This window comes from Pararge aegeria, chromosome 24 (genome assembly GCF_905163445.1).
Source record: "Pararge aegeria chromosome 24, ilParAegt1.1, whole genome shotgun sequence".
NCBI classification, from domain to species: domain Eukaryota; kingdom Metazoa; phylum Arthropoda; class Insecta; order Lepidoptera; family Nymphalidae; genus Pararge; species Pararge aegeria.
Window position 1 is genome coordinate 9,042,933 of NC_053203.1, and position 16,124 is coordinate 9,059,056.

The 16,124-nt window shown below is 36.3% G+C and overlaps 1 protein-coding gene across 5 annotated transcripts in view; it reads right to left on the reverse strand.

Moving 5' to 3' along the window:
• Positions 1–249: 249 nt before the first annotated feature.
• The window catches only part of LOC120634495 (solute carrier family 41 member 1-like), an 83,408-nt gene continuing 67,533 nt past the window's right edge, over positions 250–16,124 (reverse strand). For all 5 annotated transcript variants that reach the window (XM_039905143.1, XM_039905146.1, XM_039905148.1 and 2 more), the window contains 8 exons: positions 15,081–15,147; positions 8,466–8,578; positions 7,803–7,947; positions 5,471–5,617; positions 3,168–3,315; positions 1,914–2,119; positions 1,129–1,277; positions 250–651 (listed from right to left, as the gene is read on the reverse strand). In XM_039905143.1, coding sequence (XP_039761077.1) covers positions 463–651; positions 1,129–1,277; positions 1,914–2,119; positions 3,168–3,315; positions 5,471–5,617; positions 7,803–7,947; positions 8,466–8,578; positions 15,081–15,147 — 1,164 coding nt within the window. In that variant the 3' untranslated portion in view covers positions 250–462. The remainder of the gene's footprint in view (positions 652–1,128; positions 1,278–1,913; positions 2,120–3,167; positions 3,316–5,470; positions 5,618–7,802; positions 7,948–8,465; positions 8,579–15,080; positions 15,148–16,124) is intronic.

Consider the following 16,124-nt stretch of genomic DNA (forward strand, 5'->3'; position numbering starts at 1 on the left):
CTCCGTAGCAAAGGTTGCGGCATCGTAAACCCTTGTAAAACTCTTGTAGATGCCAATGCGTCAAACTGTTAACGGTTTAACGCCGCAACGCACCGTGTACACCGGCTGTTAGATACTTCAATCTAACCTTAGCGATCGCGTATAGTACACGTAATGAAAGTAAAAAACGGATGCGCTTGTTTTACGCACTGTAAATCAGTTAAAAGGTCAAATCGGATTCTACTCCCATAGCGGAGAATCCCATATCACGCGGAGTCGATAAAATTTCTATAGCGAGGTTTTCTCGTGTTGATCCTAGCACAACTTCAAGTATTACGGCACGAGAACGATCGCGGACTTTTGTCCACCAAGGAATGAAACCGATATCTACGCCGGGGCGAATAAGTACCTATAAAAGATTTTTTTCAGATTGCGTAAAAAAATCACAAGCTTCCTTGGGTTTTCAGCCACATTCCAAGCACCCTAGTTATTTACGTTGTTGCCGTACTCCATGCCGAATATCGAGAGGATCACGAAAGCTAGACCGAGGAAAACAGAGCCGAGGAGATCGCCGAGCGACGTCAGATAGGGGATAGCCGCGTTGTCTGGGTCCTTCTTCTTCTTCCACATAAAGTGGATCAGAATGTACGCCAGGTATAATAGCACCATGACCTGCAAAAAGGAGAACAGGTTGACGAATCAAATGGATAAAGGATGCACGACCTCCTCTCCTTGGATATAGAAAAAAATTCAAAGTTAAAGTAAGAAAATTAAAGCAAGTAGATGCTATGAAAAATAAGCTTAATTTGCTATACTCCGCGAACAGCAGCAGAATCTGTATGGTGTAATTTATAATAACTTCAATCCGTATACTCCAGACCAAACAGATCGGTAATGTACCCTCTACGCACGTTTCGCTCCGGAACCGGAGCATATATCATGCTAACCGCTAATTAGTTCAACGAGACAGTTAAATACATCTAATATATCAAAACATGAATTTTTATATATCAGACTTCTTGATTTATCATTTATTATGCGTTCCCGTGCATTTCATCCGATTTTAATACAATTTTTTGCGCAAAGTTCTAGTTTCCATTGGTAGGTCAAAATTACCTTAGGAGTCACGAAAATATTATAACATCTTACCTGCACCACAGAGCACATCACGTATGTGATACCGAAGGCAACCTGAATGGTGACGACGCCCTGGAAGATGAAGTCCGCGACGAACATGAACACGATCTGTCCGCAGAGCGCCAGGATGAGCAGCATACGAGCAACCTTCGCTGCAGTCGCTGGAATAAGAGTACTAGTTGGACACCCGCTAGTTTCTCAAAATCATAATCCATAAATTATTTAACAAGGGCTTTGCTTTCCACGCCCTATCAAAAACACTATTAAAAGTGAAAATTAGTATCCAACCCTAACTAGGTTGTAAATAAAGTATGCCGCACGAGTACTGTACTCGTAGACGTAAACTCCTCTCCCAAATTAACAATTTTAAGTTTTCATTATCTCCAAAACTAGCTTTTTAATGGAGAAAGAACTACTAAAATCAGTTTTGTATTCCCTAGTTTATCGATTACAAAATAACAAACAAATCTTCCTAAAAATGCTATATGTAATATTCAATATTAAAAATAAATATTCCTAACCCTCGAGCCAACAATTTTGATATTACTTTTAACTTTCATCTGCTCAGCGCTTAAGATGCGGATTTACAGATTCTACATTAGTTTTTAGTGGTTTTCAAACTGTTTCAGCAGACATCTTTCAGTTTTCTTTATCAATCTGTCTTGCTTGCACTTATTAAGCAGCTTGCTTGCAGCTTATGCAGTGCTAAAGCGAGACAGTTACTAACATTCATTTTGGGATGACTCGGATTAGAAATACAGTACATTTTACATGGATGCAGAATACTCCTAACTTACTTCCATAGAACAGCGTCTTCCACGGCCACTCAATTATCCTCGTGTTCTCAGGAAGTTCTCCAGGGATGGCCGTCTGGTGGAGATGTGTCGCCAACCGCGAGGATTGCACGCACACCAGGTTACCACCGATGCCGTTCACTATCGGCTGGAATACTTCGTAGCCGTGGAACTTATCTACTGCTTGGTCTAGCACGATACCACCAACACTGTAAATCAAAAACAAGTAAAATTAATAAAGTAATTTTTACTAAGCTTGCTTTCTTGTCTCCATCCATGCAACGAGTAGGGCATAGAGAACAAATTTATGTTGAGACCTCAAGGTGCTGGAGTGGCGACTGGAGACCCAGCACTGGGAATCGTAGTAATGGTAGACATATGACATCTAACGAGTCGCTAGATGTCACCGGCACAAAATCGTAGCAGGTCGAAATCCCTTTGACCGACACTAGATGTCGAGTGGTTAATGATAAAGCATGCAGTCAGAACTACATTTTTTGAACCGATGTACGAGTACTTTCGGAAAACCCAGAATCTAGATTGAGTATTCTTGATGCGTACCCGCTGTACCAGATTAGTAGACAGAGTGTAATAGATAATGATAAGACTTAATAAACATGTATACCACCGCTAAGCCCTGTATTTTCTCTTCATCACTAACATCTTAACTGTTAATTAAAAATTAAGGACTATTTAATGAATTCATCTACTTTGACAAGTAGTAATAGAGCTTTTTGTGACAGCTCGTCCGCGGAAGTGCTATCGCCATGCTTATTTCTGCCGCCATTGTTGCAATGGTTTCCGGTCTGAATGGCGCGGGTGCCGCTGTAATTACAGTCACATGAGGCTTACTACCTAAGTCCCAAATTGATGGACACAGAGCGTCATTTTGCAGGACGTGCTCCTTGCATGCCTTGTGAAGTGTTGCTCTGTTATCTATCGGGCTATTTGCTTTATCCGTCAATTATTACTATAAAAAAAAGAACTAAAGCAAACTGGAGGGTTTGTTGATGATCAACACGCGGGGCAGATTGGTTAGTGATCGCAGTAGATGACCGGGCAGTAGTAGTACGGAGGACGCTCCTGCACGTGCTCCGTTATGTTCACTTGTACCACGAGAAGAAGAGGGGTGTTGAGAACTGGGGGTGTTGGTGTTTAGATCTGATTTGCCTTTGAAATGTCACAATTTAATGAATTTGACCTTGAAAATACAAGCTGTAAAGGGTCAAGATGTCGTTGATACTCGATGATGCTTACCCGCTGATAAACAGTGCAGAAATAACAGGCGTCCAACCGGTAGTGAGGACTGTCTTAGTGTACTTATTTCTCCACACAATGAACACCCAGATTGGGAGAAGGCTGTAGTACACGCACAGCAGGGCGATCGGCTGCCATAGTGAAATTTCTGTGGAGTAATCAACATTCAAATTGAAAGTTTATTTATTTCTAGTTTTAAAGCACTCTTGAAACCTCTAGTAAGTCTGTTTGTAAGTAAGTAGATTCTACCGAGAAGAGCCGGCAAGAAACTCAGCAGATTGCTCTTTTCGAACATAATGTTATAATTTAACAATCTTTATATTTTTTTAAATCTTGTGAGTGATGAGAGCGGAGTGGCCTGTTTCCAAGCAGCCTTGTCGTTAAGGAATTCATCAATCGTATAGTAACCACGGTTGGTTAAATGTGTTTTGATAATATAATGTTTAAACTTAGGTAAAGTCAGATCTAATATTACCTTCGGCGTTATGTTATAAAAGACGCGATTGCTGTAACCTATGTCATACGCTTGTGACCTATATTTTGCATCTTCTTGGTTAACCGCTGACGTATTTTAAGAATTTTCTTAAGAATTTTCATTGATTTTTTCATTCATCATCATATCAACTCATTACCGGCCCACTACAGAGCATGGGTCTCCTCCCACAATGAGTGAGTCCCAGTGCGGATTGGTGGACTCCAGATACCTTTGAGAACATTATGTAGAACTTTCAGGCATGCAGGTTTCCTGCATTCACTTCCTTCACCGCTGAAGCAAGTGTCATTTTTATCACGTAAAACGCACATCACTTTAGTTAGAGGTGTGTGTCGGATTCGAAATTGGCCCCCCGAAAGTAAAGTCGAGGCCCTACCCACTGGCTATCACCGCTTTTCATTATGAATGATTATAATCCAGTTGAGATAATGACAATCCGTTTCAGGATTACCAGCTCTTTTCTCAACTGATCTATCTATATCATCTTAACAATTATTCATTGTAAAGTCAACATCTCCTGAGGATGTTCTGATTTCGGAGCGAAACGTTCGTAGAGGGTATATTGCCGAAGATCTGTTTGGTGTGGAGTATAAGGATTGAAGAAATTATAAATGACACCACACAGATTCTCCTGCTTTTCGCGGAGTATAGCAAATTAAGCTTAATTTTGATAATATACCATAGATTTCCGCAAAGTAACGCCTGCTTCTATCCAATACTTCTATCCAATATTCAACTGTTCTAGGTCTATTTCATTTATTGATTGATAAATTCACATTTGATTTTCTTAGTAAAGATTTATGAATATTCCGCATTATCTAATGATAATAATCAATTTTGTTGATTATTATCAGCTCTTTTCTTAACTGATTCAGGGAATTCAGTTTCACAATAATTGATATTTGTATTGCTTATCTAATCGATTTGTTATTTTGTATATCGTGTTCTTAAAATGAAATAATATAATACCCTTGAGTCTTGGTCTGACATTGCAAGTACAGGGCTTCCCTGAAGTTTAATTATAAATTGTATCGGTTAAGGATTTTTCGATATTACATCATATGCTTGTCTCTGCATGCTGCTCTTGGTGACACTCTTGGCATCTCACTTATAAAAGCGGAATTGTATGTTTAATCCTGTTATTCTCGAGAGCTCCATTGATATTGTCTTTCCTTAACTCTGTGGTATTCACAACACCATGTGGTGTAAAAATTAATGTTGTTTATTGGGCGTCTTTGTACAATGAAAATTAATTTAATATACTTAATTTACTATACTCTGCGAAAAGCAGGAGATTCCATACGGTGCAACTTATAATTTCTGAAGATGTTGACTTTACAATGAACAATGACTAAGACTTGAGAGTTTACTTAGCAATTATCCATTGAAAATTTAACATCTGCGGATGCTCAGGTGTCGGAGCGAAACGGGTATAGAAAGTACACTGTGGAAAATCGGTTTGAGGAGTATACAGATTGAAGAAATTTCACGGCCGACTGGCACAGTGGCCAGCGATCCTGCTTTCTGAGTCCGTCCGAGTCCGGAAAATGTTTGTGTGATGAACATGAATGTTTTTCACTTCGTTATTTATGTATGTTATCCATAACAAAAAAAATATGCATAATTCATCTTAGTGCCCGTAACACAAGCTACTTTGGGGCTAGATGGCGATGCGTTTACCGTGGTAGTATTTTCATTAATTTATTTCTTATTTAAAAAAAAATTAAGCTAAATGCACATTGCATATAATGGAATTCCGCAAAGTAACGCCTGTTGCCATCCAATGTTTAGGCGTAGTTAGTTTACTTACGTATCTGCTCAAACATATACTGAGCGGTGACTGCGAGCACTGAGTTGCTGACGATGTCACCTATGGAAGCGGCGAGAGGGGTCGCCACGTTGTCTGGGTTGACTTTGAACTTCTGTGAGCCGAATATCACCATCACCATCACGAAATCTGGAAGGTGAATCATAATGATAGTAAATAGGTTTTTTTTTTTGCGTAAAATAAATTTTATGTGTGGACAATAATAACGCTAATTTAACATATTAACTCTAAAAAATTATTATATTCGGCTGGAGCGAGGCACTGTTCCCAAAAAGCTGCACTGATTAGTTTTTAAGGAGAAGCAACTCCTTAGTCGAGAACTTTCTTTAATGCTTCATTATTTCAATTCATATATTAATTAATTATGATCGCACTGTCTTGTGTTTTAGTCTAACTAAATACTTTTTTTTTTCATAATGTTTCATTGTAAATTATTCTATGAAAGAAATTGAATATTTTTAACGTTGCACGCCAAACTAATAAAATTTCAATTAAAAAAAAAATTGTAACATCTGATTATCTACGTGCATTTTTGCAATAAATAATTTTATATTATTTCGCCAATCTGGTAGTCTGTTTAAGCAATACTTAAGTTGGTTAATATCTAGGTACTTAGGATTTGTTTACACGTACGCATAGTTTTTCTATTTTATGTATCATGGATGTTATAGTATAATATAATATAAATATACTACGACAATACACACATCGCAATACAGCCCCAAAGTAAGCGTTGCTTGTGTTATGGGTACTAAGATAGCTGTTGAATATTTTAATGGATATAATACACATAAAGTTAGTCTCAAAGTTACTCGGAATCCTTCACAATAAAAGCTGCAACGCTGTGGAATGCACTCCCTGACGATATTCGTCGCTCTAAATCCCTAGCTATTTTCAAAAGCCGTGTTAGACATCACTATTTGTCATTATAATTTTGTTGTTCGTATATGTGTACATATGTATCTATAGTAAATATATATAAATATTTGTTATTGTATATATTTATATATATATATATATTTATTTATATCTTATTTTATTTATCTCTTTTAATAATTTATTATATTAGTTATTAGTAGTATGTACTTAAGTGTGTAAATTTATGTATTGTTTATTTTAATTGCGATTTCCCGTCTCTCATGTTTTGTTGTGTACTATCGGTAAGGTTACCTGGCAGAGATCACTTTTAGTGATAAGGTCGCCTTTTGCTTTTAATTTTTTGTTTAACTATATTTGTAATTTCTCCTTTATTACGCAATAAAGATGTTTAAATAAAAATAAAATAAAATAAATACTTATAATACACAGATAAACACCCAGACACTGAAAAACAATCATGTTCATCACACAAACATTTTCCAGTTGTGGGAATCGAACCCACGGCCAAGGACTCAGAAAGCAGGGTCACTGCCCACTGCGCCAGTCGGATGTTATTGTTTTCATGTCTATATATCTGTCAATGGAAAAATATATTTAACAATCAATCAAGATTCATCAGTTGTTAAAATTAATGATAGTTGATTGTAAAATTTCATGATTGCGTCGTCATACTGATTGTAAAAGTCCATTAGAGCACCATCTAGCAGGTTTGTGGTGCCATTTTATCTGTTATAGTGTGAACACCTTGAGCTTATAGTAACAGAGCTTTTAGCTTGTAGTATCTGACCATTGATTTAAGAACATACAGAATCCTCATCATTATAGTATGCAGTGTATTGTGTACAAAAACGGTGAAAACGCCCCCCGCAAGTCTCATTTTACACCCGCGGAATGTTGCTAGCTCACAAACTTTTTCCCACTTCCCCATTTTATGGTGAACGTTTAGAACACTAGAGGTAAAATTATTACTGTCAAGTGCTTATGGTATAAAGTTACTTACCATTTCTTCGGGAAACCATTCTAAAGTGGAGTGGTTTTGATGCTTCAATACTAGTCGTATACACGGTTTCTGTATGTTCTTAATTCTGTGAGTCTGACACTCTTGTTTGTTTAGTGCATTAATATAGTTATTTTTTTCTTAGTTGTTTTTTTTTCTTTTGCATAATTTTCTTTCTCTTTAATTTATTTTTCTTTTCGTGTTATAGTGTCCATCTTCATTAAGCGTCGACTTGAACAGTTATTAAGCATGATGCAGAATATATAAAAAAATGAAAGAAAGAATGAATAAACGAATGCAATCTTGCATGAATGAATGAATGAGTGAATTTACTAAAAGCTGAATGAAAAAATGAATGAATGGTCGAATGAATGAATGAATATGATATATAAACAAATAAATATAGGATGTTGACGACGATGAAGAGAAAAAACTTACCTAACACAAAACACGTGGTGGTTGCAGTGAATACAGCAGAAGCGATGAGCAGCAATACAAAGCTGCCGTTGAACGCCCTGTCGGAGATTGTGTTGACCGTCACCGCGAACATGGCCACCACTGTTGCGGCCACTATTGCTTGTACCTACCGTACAGAAAATATATCTATATAGTCACAGTTTCCCTGACCGATTTCGCCCACGGTGGTCGGAGAGATTTTCAAAAACTATTTGGCTTTCTATTGGTGAAAGAATTTTCAAAATCGGTTCAGTAGATCCAGAGATTACCTACCCCCGACATAGCACAAGCTTTACCTCTCCACGCAGACCCGTGGTGTCACCTGGTACCAGGTGCCAACTGAAAATAAGGCCTGTTTGCTAACAATGGGGCATGCAGCACAACGCTCAGCTGGCACTTTTTTCTAGATTGTGCCACACATAACATATGTGGTGTAGTTGATATAGTAATGTGTGGCGCAATGTAAAAATATTTTTTTCTTTCTTTCTTTATAATCTATATATATATATAAAACACCATTTATATAACTCAAGAACGGCTGGACTCTATCTGGTCTAAATCTATTGGACTAGGTACTTATTGAGTGCAGTGCATCAGGGTGCTGTAAAAATATGCACAGAGTCAGGGATATTGCCAGTGTGTTACCTGAACTAATGATATGTTGCCAACCACCATGGATATAACTTCACGCGACGACGTCATGTTTCCCAGATTCGCTTGCGTGGACAGCCGGGATGCGAGGCACATGTCCAGATTACCTGCGAATTTAAAGGATAATGTCCAGATTACATGTGAATTACAATCATAAAATCTTTCATTTTCATCATAATAGTACCTCAAACAAAAAGCACGTAAAACCGCTATAATACCACGTGCAATATAACCACCTTGTTTATCTAGTGGTTGGTATGTTACGTTACGGATCACGAGGTACTCAGTTCGATTCAATTGGCAAAAAAAAGCGTCGTACCTACTTTCAAAAGAATCCAATTCTGTAGACCAATAAAAGTCGCAAACGCATGGATTGATTTAATAAAAAATATTATTTATTTTGTAAATCTTTATGTATCGTGTGTTTGTCACTGAACTCCTCCTAGATGGCTGGACCGATTACAATGATTTTTTTTGGTATACGTTTGTGTGGCACCCCGGATGGTTTGGATTCATAAATTTGCCCGAAAGATGGCGCTGGGGTCTGTTTGTTATGTATACAAATTTAATATACCCTTTATTATTTTACCAGCTATTGCCCGCATTCTACGTCCGCATTTATTACGGCTTCTTGCTAATCCTGTGGAAACTATTTCGTTTCCGGGATAAAAAGAAGCCTATGTTACCCTCAGTCATTTTAAATAACTAAATGCAAAAAATCCAGTTTGTCGTTTGCTTATTTAGGGTGTGAAAGGACAAACTAACAAACAAAACATACAAACAAACTTTCACATTTATAATATTATTTGAAGGACGTTTCAGATCCTAACTGATTCTTGAAACATGGAAGAAAAGCGCTGCGTTTCCCACAGACGCCATGGGATATTAACGACGCTAAAAGATCAGTAGAAAACAAGATTAAGTGTCCTCATAACACTCTCCGAAGACGAGAAATGGTGGAATATTTTTTGCTAAATATATCGCCAGAAGAAAAAATAAGATCTCTCGATACCGCATATTGAAATGAAAATTGGCATTGCAAATATGAAGAATTTATTTAAATTTCTAGTTAAAATTTAAAAAAGATAAAGCTAATTTTGTACTCATGACTATAATTAAACTATAATTAAAACTATAATTAAAACTATAATTTTCGTTAAACAGTACTTTATATATGAAGATATTCATGAGCTCGATCGTCGCGTGATGAAATTATGAATGTTATTTGGTTAATAATAATAATAATAATAATTATAATAATAATCATTTATTTGCAAGAACGTTTGTACAATATAAAAATGTTGGTGAACAATATAGTTATTTTAGAAAGCATAACATTCTACTAAATTAATAGTGTGCAAATTTGGTTCATTGGATATAAAAAGGTCAACGTTAATTAAATGTCAAATTAAATTAAAATAAACACTACAAACACATGATAAAATTAAAAATGACAGTAAATAAATAAATATATAATAATAAATAAATTGCCATGTTTCAAATGAGTGCGCATGATTATAATTAAATAAATAATGTAAATATATATACTTCTTTTTTATCTGTTTTTAAGGGCTTTTACAGTACAGCTGCTTATCAGCCCTATTGTTACCGAATCAACATTAACCTATATATTATTAATAATAAATCTAAACAAGATGCACGCTTCGATGGTTAGGTAATGTATATTTTAAGAAACGTTTTCATTCTACCGTTTTTCTTCTACTCACTTTGCAAATCCATCTACCAAGAAAAGGTCGTTTCAGTTTTCAGGTTACTAAATAGCCTATGGCAATAAAAAACTATTTGGCTTTTTATTGGTGAAAGAATTTTCAAAATCGGTTCAGTAGATCCTGAGATTACCTACCCCCGACAATGACAGAAACTTTACCTCTCTAAGCATAACCGTGGTGTCACCTGGTACCAGGTGCCAACTAAAAACCAGGGCTGTTTGCTAACAATGGCGCATGCAGCACAACGCCTAGCTGGCACCTTTTTCTAGATTGTGCCACACATAACATATGTGGTGTAGTTGATATTGTAATGTGTGGTGCAATGTAAAAGTATTTTTTTCTTTATTTCTTTATAATCTATATATATAAAAGAAAGTTGTGTTAGTTACACCATTTATAACTCAAAAACGGCTGGACATATGGTATGGTATGGTATTTGATTTTTTGGATTCCTCTTAGACCGAAATAGGATAATAAGTATTAAAATTTAACATTCATAAAAAAAATATCATCCGCGGCACGACATTCGCCGGGACAGCTAGTATTAGTATAGAAATATAGATGAGTCAAGACAGATACACTTCAGAAAGGTATCGCAATCCAAGATAGCCTCTTTGTTTTGGTTAAAATACTATCCTGAAGTAGGTTACTGATTACAATCACCGATTGCAAATCGTAAACCGCTGCTATCGCGTACCAAATAACCAAAGATAAACTAAATAAAAACAGTAAACAGTTGGATTTCCAAGTAGCACGAAAGCGTTTAAAACATTAAAATATTAGCCCAAATATATATTATTAACGATGTAGAAAAGAGTTGTAGTACCACAGAGGATCTTGTGACTTGAGAACGGTTTGAAAATTCTTGCTCAGCTCGAACTGTGTGAAGAGTGGACTGAAGAATATACAGAGGCATTGTAATATAATAATAATAATAGTAAATATATTACGACGATACACTCATCGCCATCTAGCCCCAAAGTAAGCGTAGCTTGTGTTATGGGTGCCAAGATAACTGTTGAAAAATTTATGAATGTACATATAAACACCCAGACACTGAAAAACATTCATTTTCGTCGCACAAACATTTTCCAGTTGTAGGAATCGAACCCAACTACTCAAATAATCACTACATCGGAGTTGTAAGGTAACATCATGGAAAACTCTCAGGCATGCAGGTTTTTTAGGTCTCACGAGATTTTTTTTACCGTTGAAGAAAGTGATATATTTAATTTGCTTAATACGCACACCGCAACTAAGAAAAGTTAGAGGTGCGTGCTGGGATTCGAACTCGGCCCACTGAAACTGAAGCTGGGCTATAACCGCCTTTCTATCCACTGGGTCATCACCGCTTAGACTCGAGTATATGGTTTTTAATTTCAACTCTATACCTTCACGTGTTCCCGAGATAAATAGTCTTGACAGACAGATAGAAAGACAGTATTCCTATAAGGGTTTCCTTTTTACTTTACAATGTAAGAAACCCCAAAACAGAATTGATGTGCTTTATGAATAAAGAATGTAAATAAATACGAAATACTTATTAAATATGTATTTAACCAGTGTTTACGCGACTTGGTATTATCAACTGCGTAAGGTATTACGATTACAACTTTAAATCGAATTATATCTATATATGTGTTGGATGTTGGTATGTATAGACGTGGAAAATACTCCATTTACATCTATGATTAACTAATTAATAAATAATAAATAAATAAATAAATAAATAAATATACTACGACACACATCGCCATCTAGCCCCAAAGTAAGCGTAGCTTGTGTTATGGGTACTGAGATGGCTGATGAATATTTTTATGAATTATATTCATAAATACTTAGAAAATACATATAAACACCCAGACACTGAAAAACATTCATGCTCATCACACAAACATTTTCCAGCAGTGGGAATCGAACCCACGGCCTTGGGCGCAGAAAGCAGGGTCGCTGCAAACTGCGCCAATCGGCCGTCGAATAAACTGAATTACTGATATTGTGAGGTATGTCTCTAGTCTAAGAGCCAACACTGAAACTAGAGTTTTTTTTATGCACGTTCAAATGGCTCGGGCCTTTCGGATAAAATAAGTTTTTACAAGTAAGCTTTTGACTACAATCTCACCGGTTTTAAGTTACAGGTACAGGTGGTAACAGACTAACCTATTAGAGAAATGGTAATTAATTGAAACCGAACCCGTAATCGGCTTCTATGCGGCATCGTAACGGAATGCTAAATCGTTAGGTGGCACGTTTGTAAGGTAAGGTGGTAACGAGCCACGGCCGAAGCCTCCTACGTAAATTCAGAAATCATACATTCCCAAATTGTCAATGCGGATACCGAACACCGGCTGGTTTTTTTGGTTTTTCACGAATCCTGCGAGAACCGTACATTTTCCCGGGATAAAAAGCCTATGTGTTAATCCAGGTTATATTATTATGTTGTTATATATCTCCATTCAAAAATTCGATCAGATTGATTGAGTAGTTTTTACGGGAAAGAATAACAAACATCAATCCATACAAACTTGCTCATTTATAATATTAGCAAAATTCTTCTATTAGTACTTCTATTAGTTATACTATATAACATTGATTACAAGTTAACTGAATTCAAAGACAGGGCGAACATTTCAAGTAGGTATATGATATGATTGCATGCAAAGCAAAAATTTGCTTCTTCAACGTAATGTCTTTTGATCAAACTGGTGCAATGTTTTATTGTCAATTTGCGAAAAATAACGTTTGGACGCAGACGCTTTGGTTGGAGCTGACACACATTTAAAAACGCGTCAGCTCAGTTTTAATATAAGCACTTTTGAAACGTCAATTCTGCCCCTTTGGGATTTAAGATCCAGTTGCTGATGTTTTCCGAAATGCCACCCCCTGAATTCCGAGACCACGCCCCCACGACATCCCACCGAGTTGTACAGCTCCTAGACTAGCAACTATCTCATCAATTATATCTAGGTACTCAAGAACATAAACGGCGAATACAATACATGCTAGAATACAATGCAACAATCGTTCTACACAATCGTAAGAGTCAACCACAGCTTTTTTATCGCCAACCGTGCAATTGTGACTAATTTTACGATCGACTTCAAGTCGTGTTTCATTCGCATTGATGGTGCAGAGAAACGTGGCGGTCAGTAATTAGTTGAACTGTGACCGTTTGACGGCCGATTGGCGCAGTACACTGTACAGGTGGCACTTTCTGCGTCCATAGCTGTGGGTTCGATTCCCACAGCCGGAAAATGTTTGTGTGACTAATATAAATGTTTTTCTGTGTCTGAATGTTTATCTGTATATTATGTTTATGTTTATTGTTCAAAGAAATATTCATCAGTCATCTTAGTGCCTCTACAGCGTGGTGGACAACAGCCTACACCCTTCTTCTGAGAGAAGTCCCGTGAATAGTAGTGGGCATATAAGGTACTTTAAATGTATAAATCTCAGAAAAAAGTTGCAGTTGTCATTATTACACTCTGCGTGAACTCATACTGAATTAAAATTCAAATTCTAAATTGAAATTTAAAAAATAATTTATTCATGTAGACCTTATTACAGGCACTTATGAAGCTTTCATATATTTAATATCTTAATATATATAAATCTCCTGTCACGATGTTTGTCCGCGATGGACTCTTAAACTACTTAATCGATTTTAAATTAAATTGGCACACCGTGAGCAGTCTGGTCCAACTTAAGAGATAGGATAGCTTAGATCTTTAATTATAGTTGCAATTTTATTTTATTGCAAATTATTTGTCTATAATTAATTGACAGTCACATCTTACATATTTATACTTACTTACTTATCTTATATATATATATATATATATATATATATATATACTACTATACTCATTTAAGGCTTAGCGATACTGAATACTTTAAAAACAAAATCAAACGCAGACGAAGTCGCGGGCCACAGCTAGTATTATATATATATATATATATATATATATATATATTTATATATATATATAATGTTACGTGATGGTGATACTTAAAACTAAAGCTACGTGGGTTCCAAACGCGCCCTGGTCTAAGAAGGGCCCACAAAAAACTTAGCCAGGTTAAGTGAAGTGTGTAAACTTGTTATCATCAGATTACACCACTATTAATTTGACTCACATTTAGCCCGCCACTCTGCATTAAAGTAGCATGACAGGTGTCAGTTCTATATCCCTCTCTCTCGTTTGAGAAGCATGCGCCTACTATTGGAACACTCTTCAAATCTAAAACCTATGCGCCTAAGAACACAAGCGGCAATATTAAGCGATAAGCTCTTTCACAAATACATCGCTTCTAATCACCACTCATGGTAACGTGGATAATTGTACGATCGCCAGTAAGCCATGTATTATATCTGTTGTTTTTAAAATTGATAGTCTAGCGGATTACTTGTTACAGTAATTACCTTATGGTACACTATTCAACTAATAGTGTACCATTACATTGTTTTCAAGTAGTAAACTTCGTTAAAGAGGACATTTGTTCGGGATTATGATTAAATAGGACTTTATTCGCATTCATAATAATTAATTTATGTTACGGTTTGACAACTCTCTCATGTATCAATAGTTGTGAGACTAACTAAACGGACAGTTATTAAGAAAGCCTTTTTTATTATTATAGAATTCTAATAATAGAAATAAGATATTTTTGTAAAGTTTAGACTTAAAAATTATGACAACAAGTTTATTCTACGTAGAAAATTTGTATGGTCACCTCGAATTATATTCGAATTAGATTTGCATTGGAAATAGAACTGGCTCTTTGATTGGCCGAATTATGAGCCAATTAAGGGGTCTGTAACTTCATCTACCAGCATCCAGCCTGTAAGCCATACGTGTTCAGATAAAAAGTCACTCACCTTTTAACCCGGATAGAGATGGCACCAGGACGAATATTGCATTGACTTTCAGGAACACTTCCCAATTCTGAAACAAATAACAATTTACTTGCATCTAATAAATATACAGTGCATCATGTGCAGTGCATTTTTTGATCACCAGCATATTACTATATTATATATAGCGCAGTGGTAAGTGGGAGATCCAGATACGAACCCACACACTAATTTGGCAATTTACAATTACTGAATTTTCTCTGGTCCTGTCTGGTGGGAGGCTTTGATCGTGGCTAGTGTCCACCCTACCGATAAAAGTATGATAAATAAAATAGATAAATAAATATACTACGCCAATACACACATCGCCATCTAGCCCCAAAGTAAGCGTAGCTTGTGTTATGGGTACTGAGATAGCTGATGAATATTTTTTTATGAATATAATTACACATAAATACTTATAATATACAGATAAACACCCAGACACTGAAAAACATTCATGTTCATCACACAAACATTTTCCAGTTGTGGGAATCGAACCCACGACCTTGGACTCAGAAAGCAGGGTCGCTGCCCACTGCGCCACTCGGCCGTCGTAAAAATTGAAAGGGTAAGCTTTTTATAACTCTTACAATAGTTTTTTAGAACTCGTACTGGAGACTTTTTTCATTTTACATTATCTGCCCGCTTAATGCATACCGTGTCCATGCCCTCAATGTACGCCACTGCACCTCAGGCTGATGGACACAGGGCAAAATTTTGAAGGATGTATTCCTTGCATGCCCTGCGAAGTGTTGCTTCGGGCGATGTTTATCACTTTGTCCATCAAAAAAATAATTTATAAAAAAAAAAACTATTCCCGCGGGATTCGTAAAAAACGGTCAACAATAGAAACTAGTTATAATATAAGTAAGAAAGAAGGATTCGCAATTAAAACGGAATTCCTTTCGGCCGCGTATGATTTTCTTCAGTCAGAAATGACTCGTGCCATCAATTATGATTATCATAAGTTCACATCGCCAGATAAAAGGATACTTATGATATTTAGATTTTATCACAGACCCACCT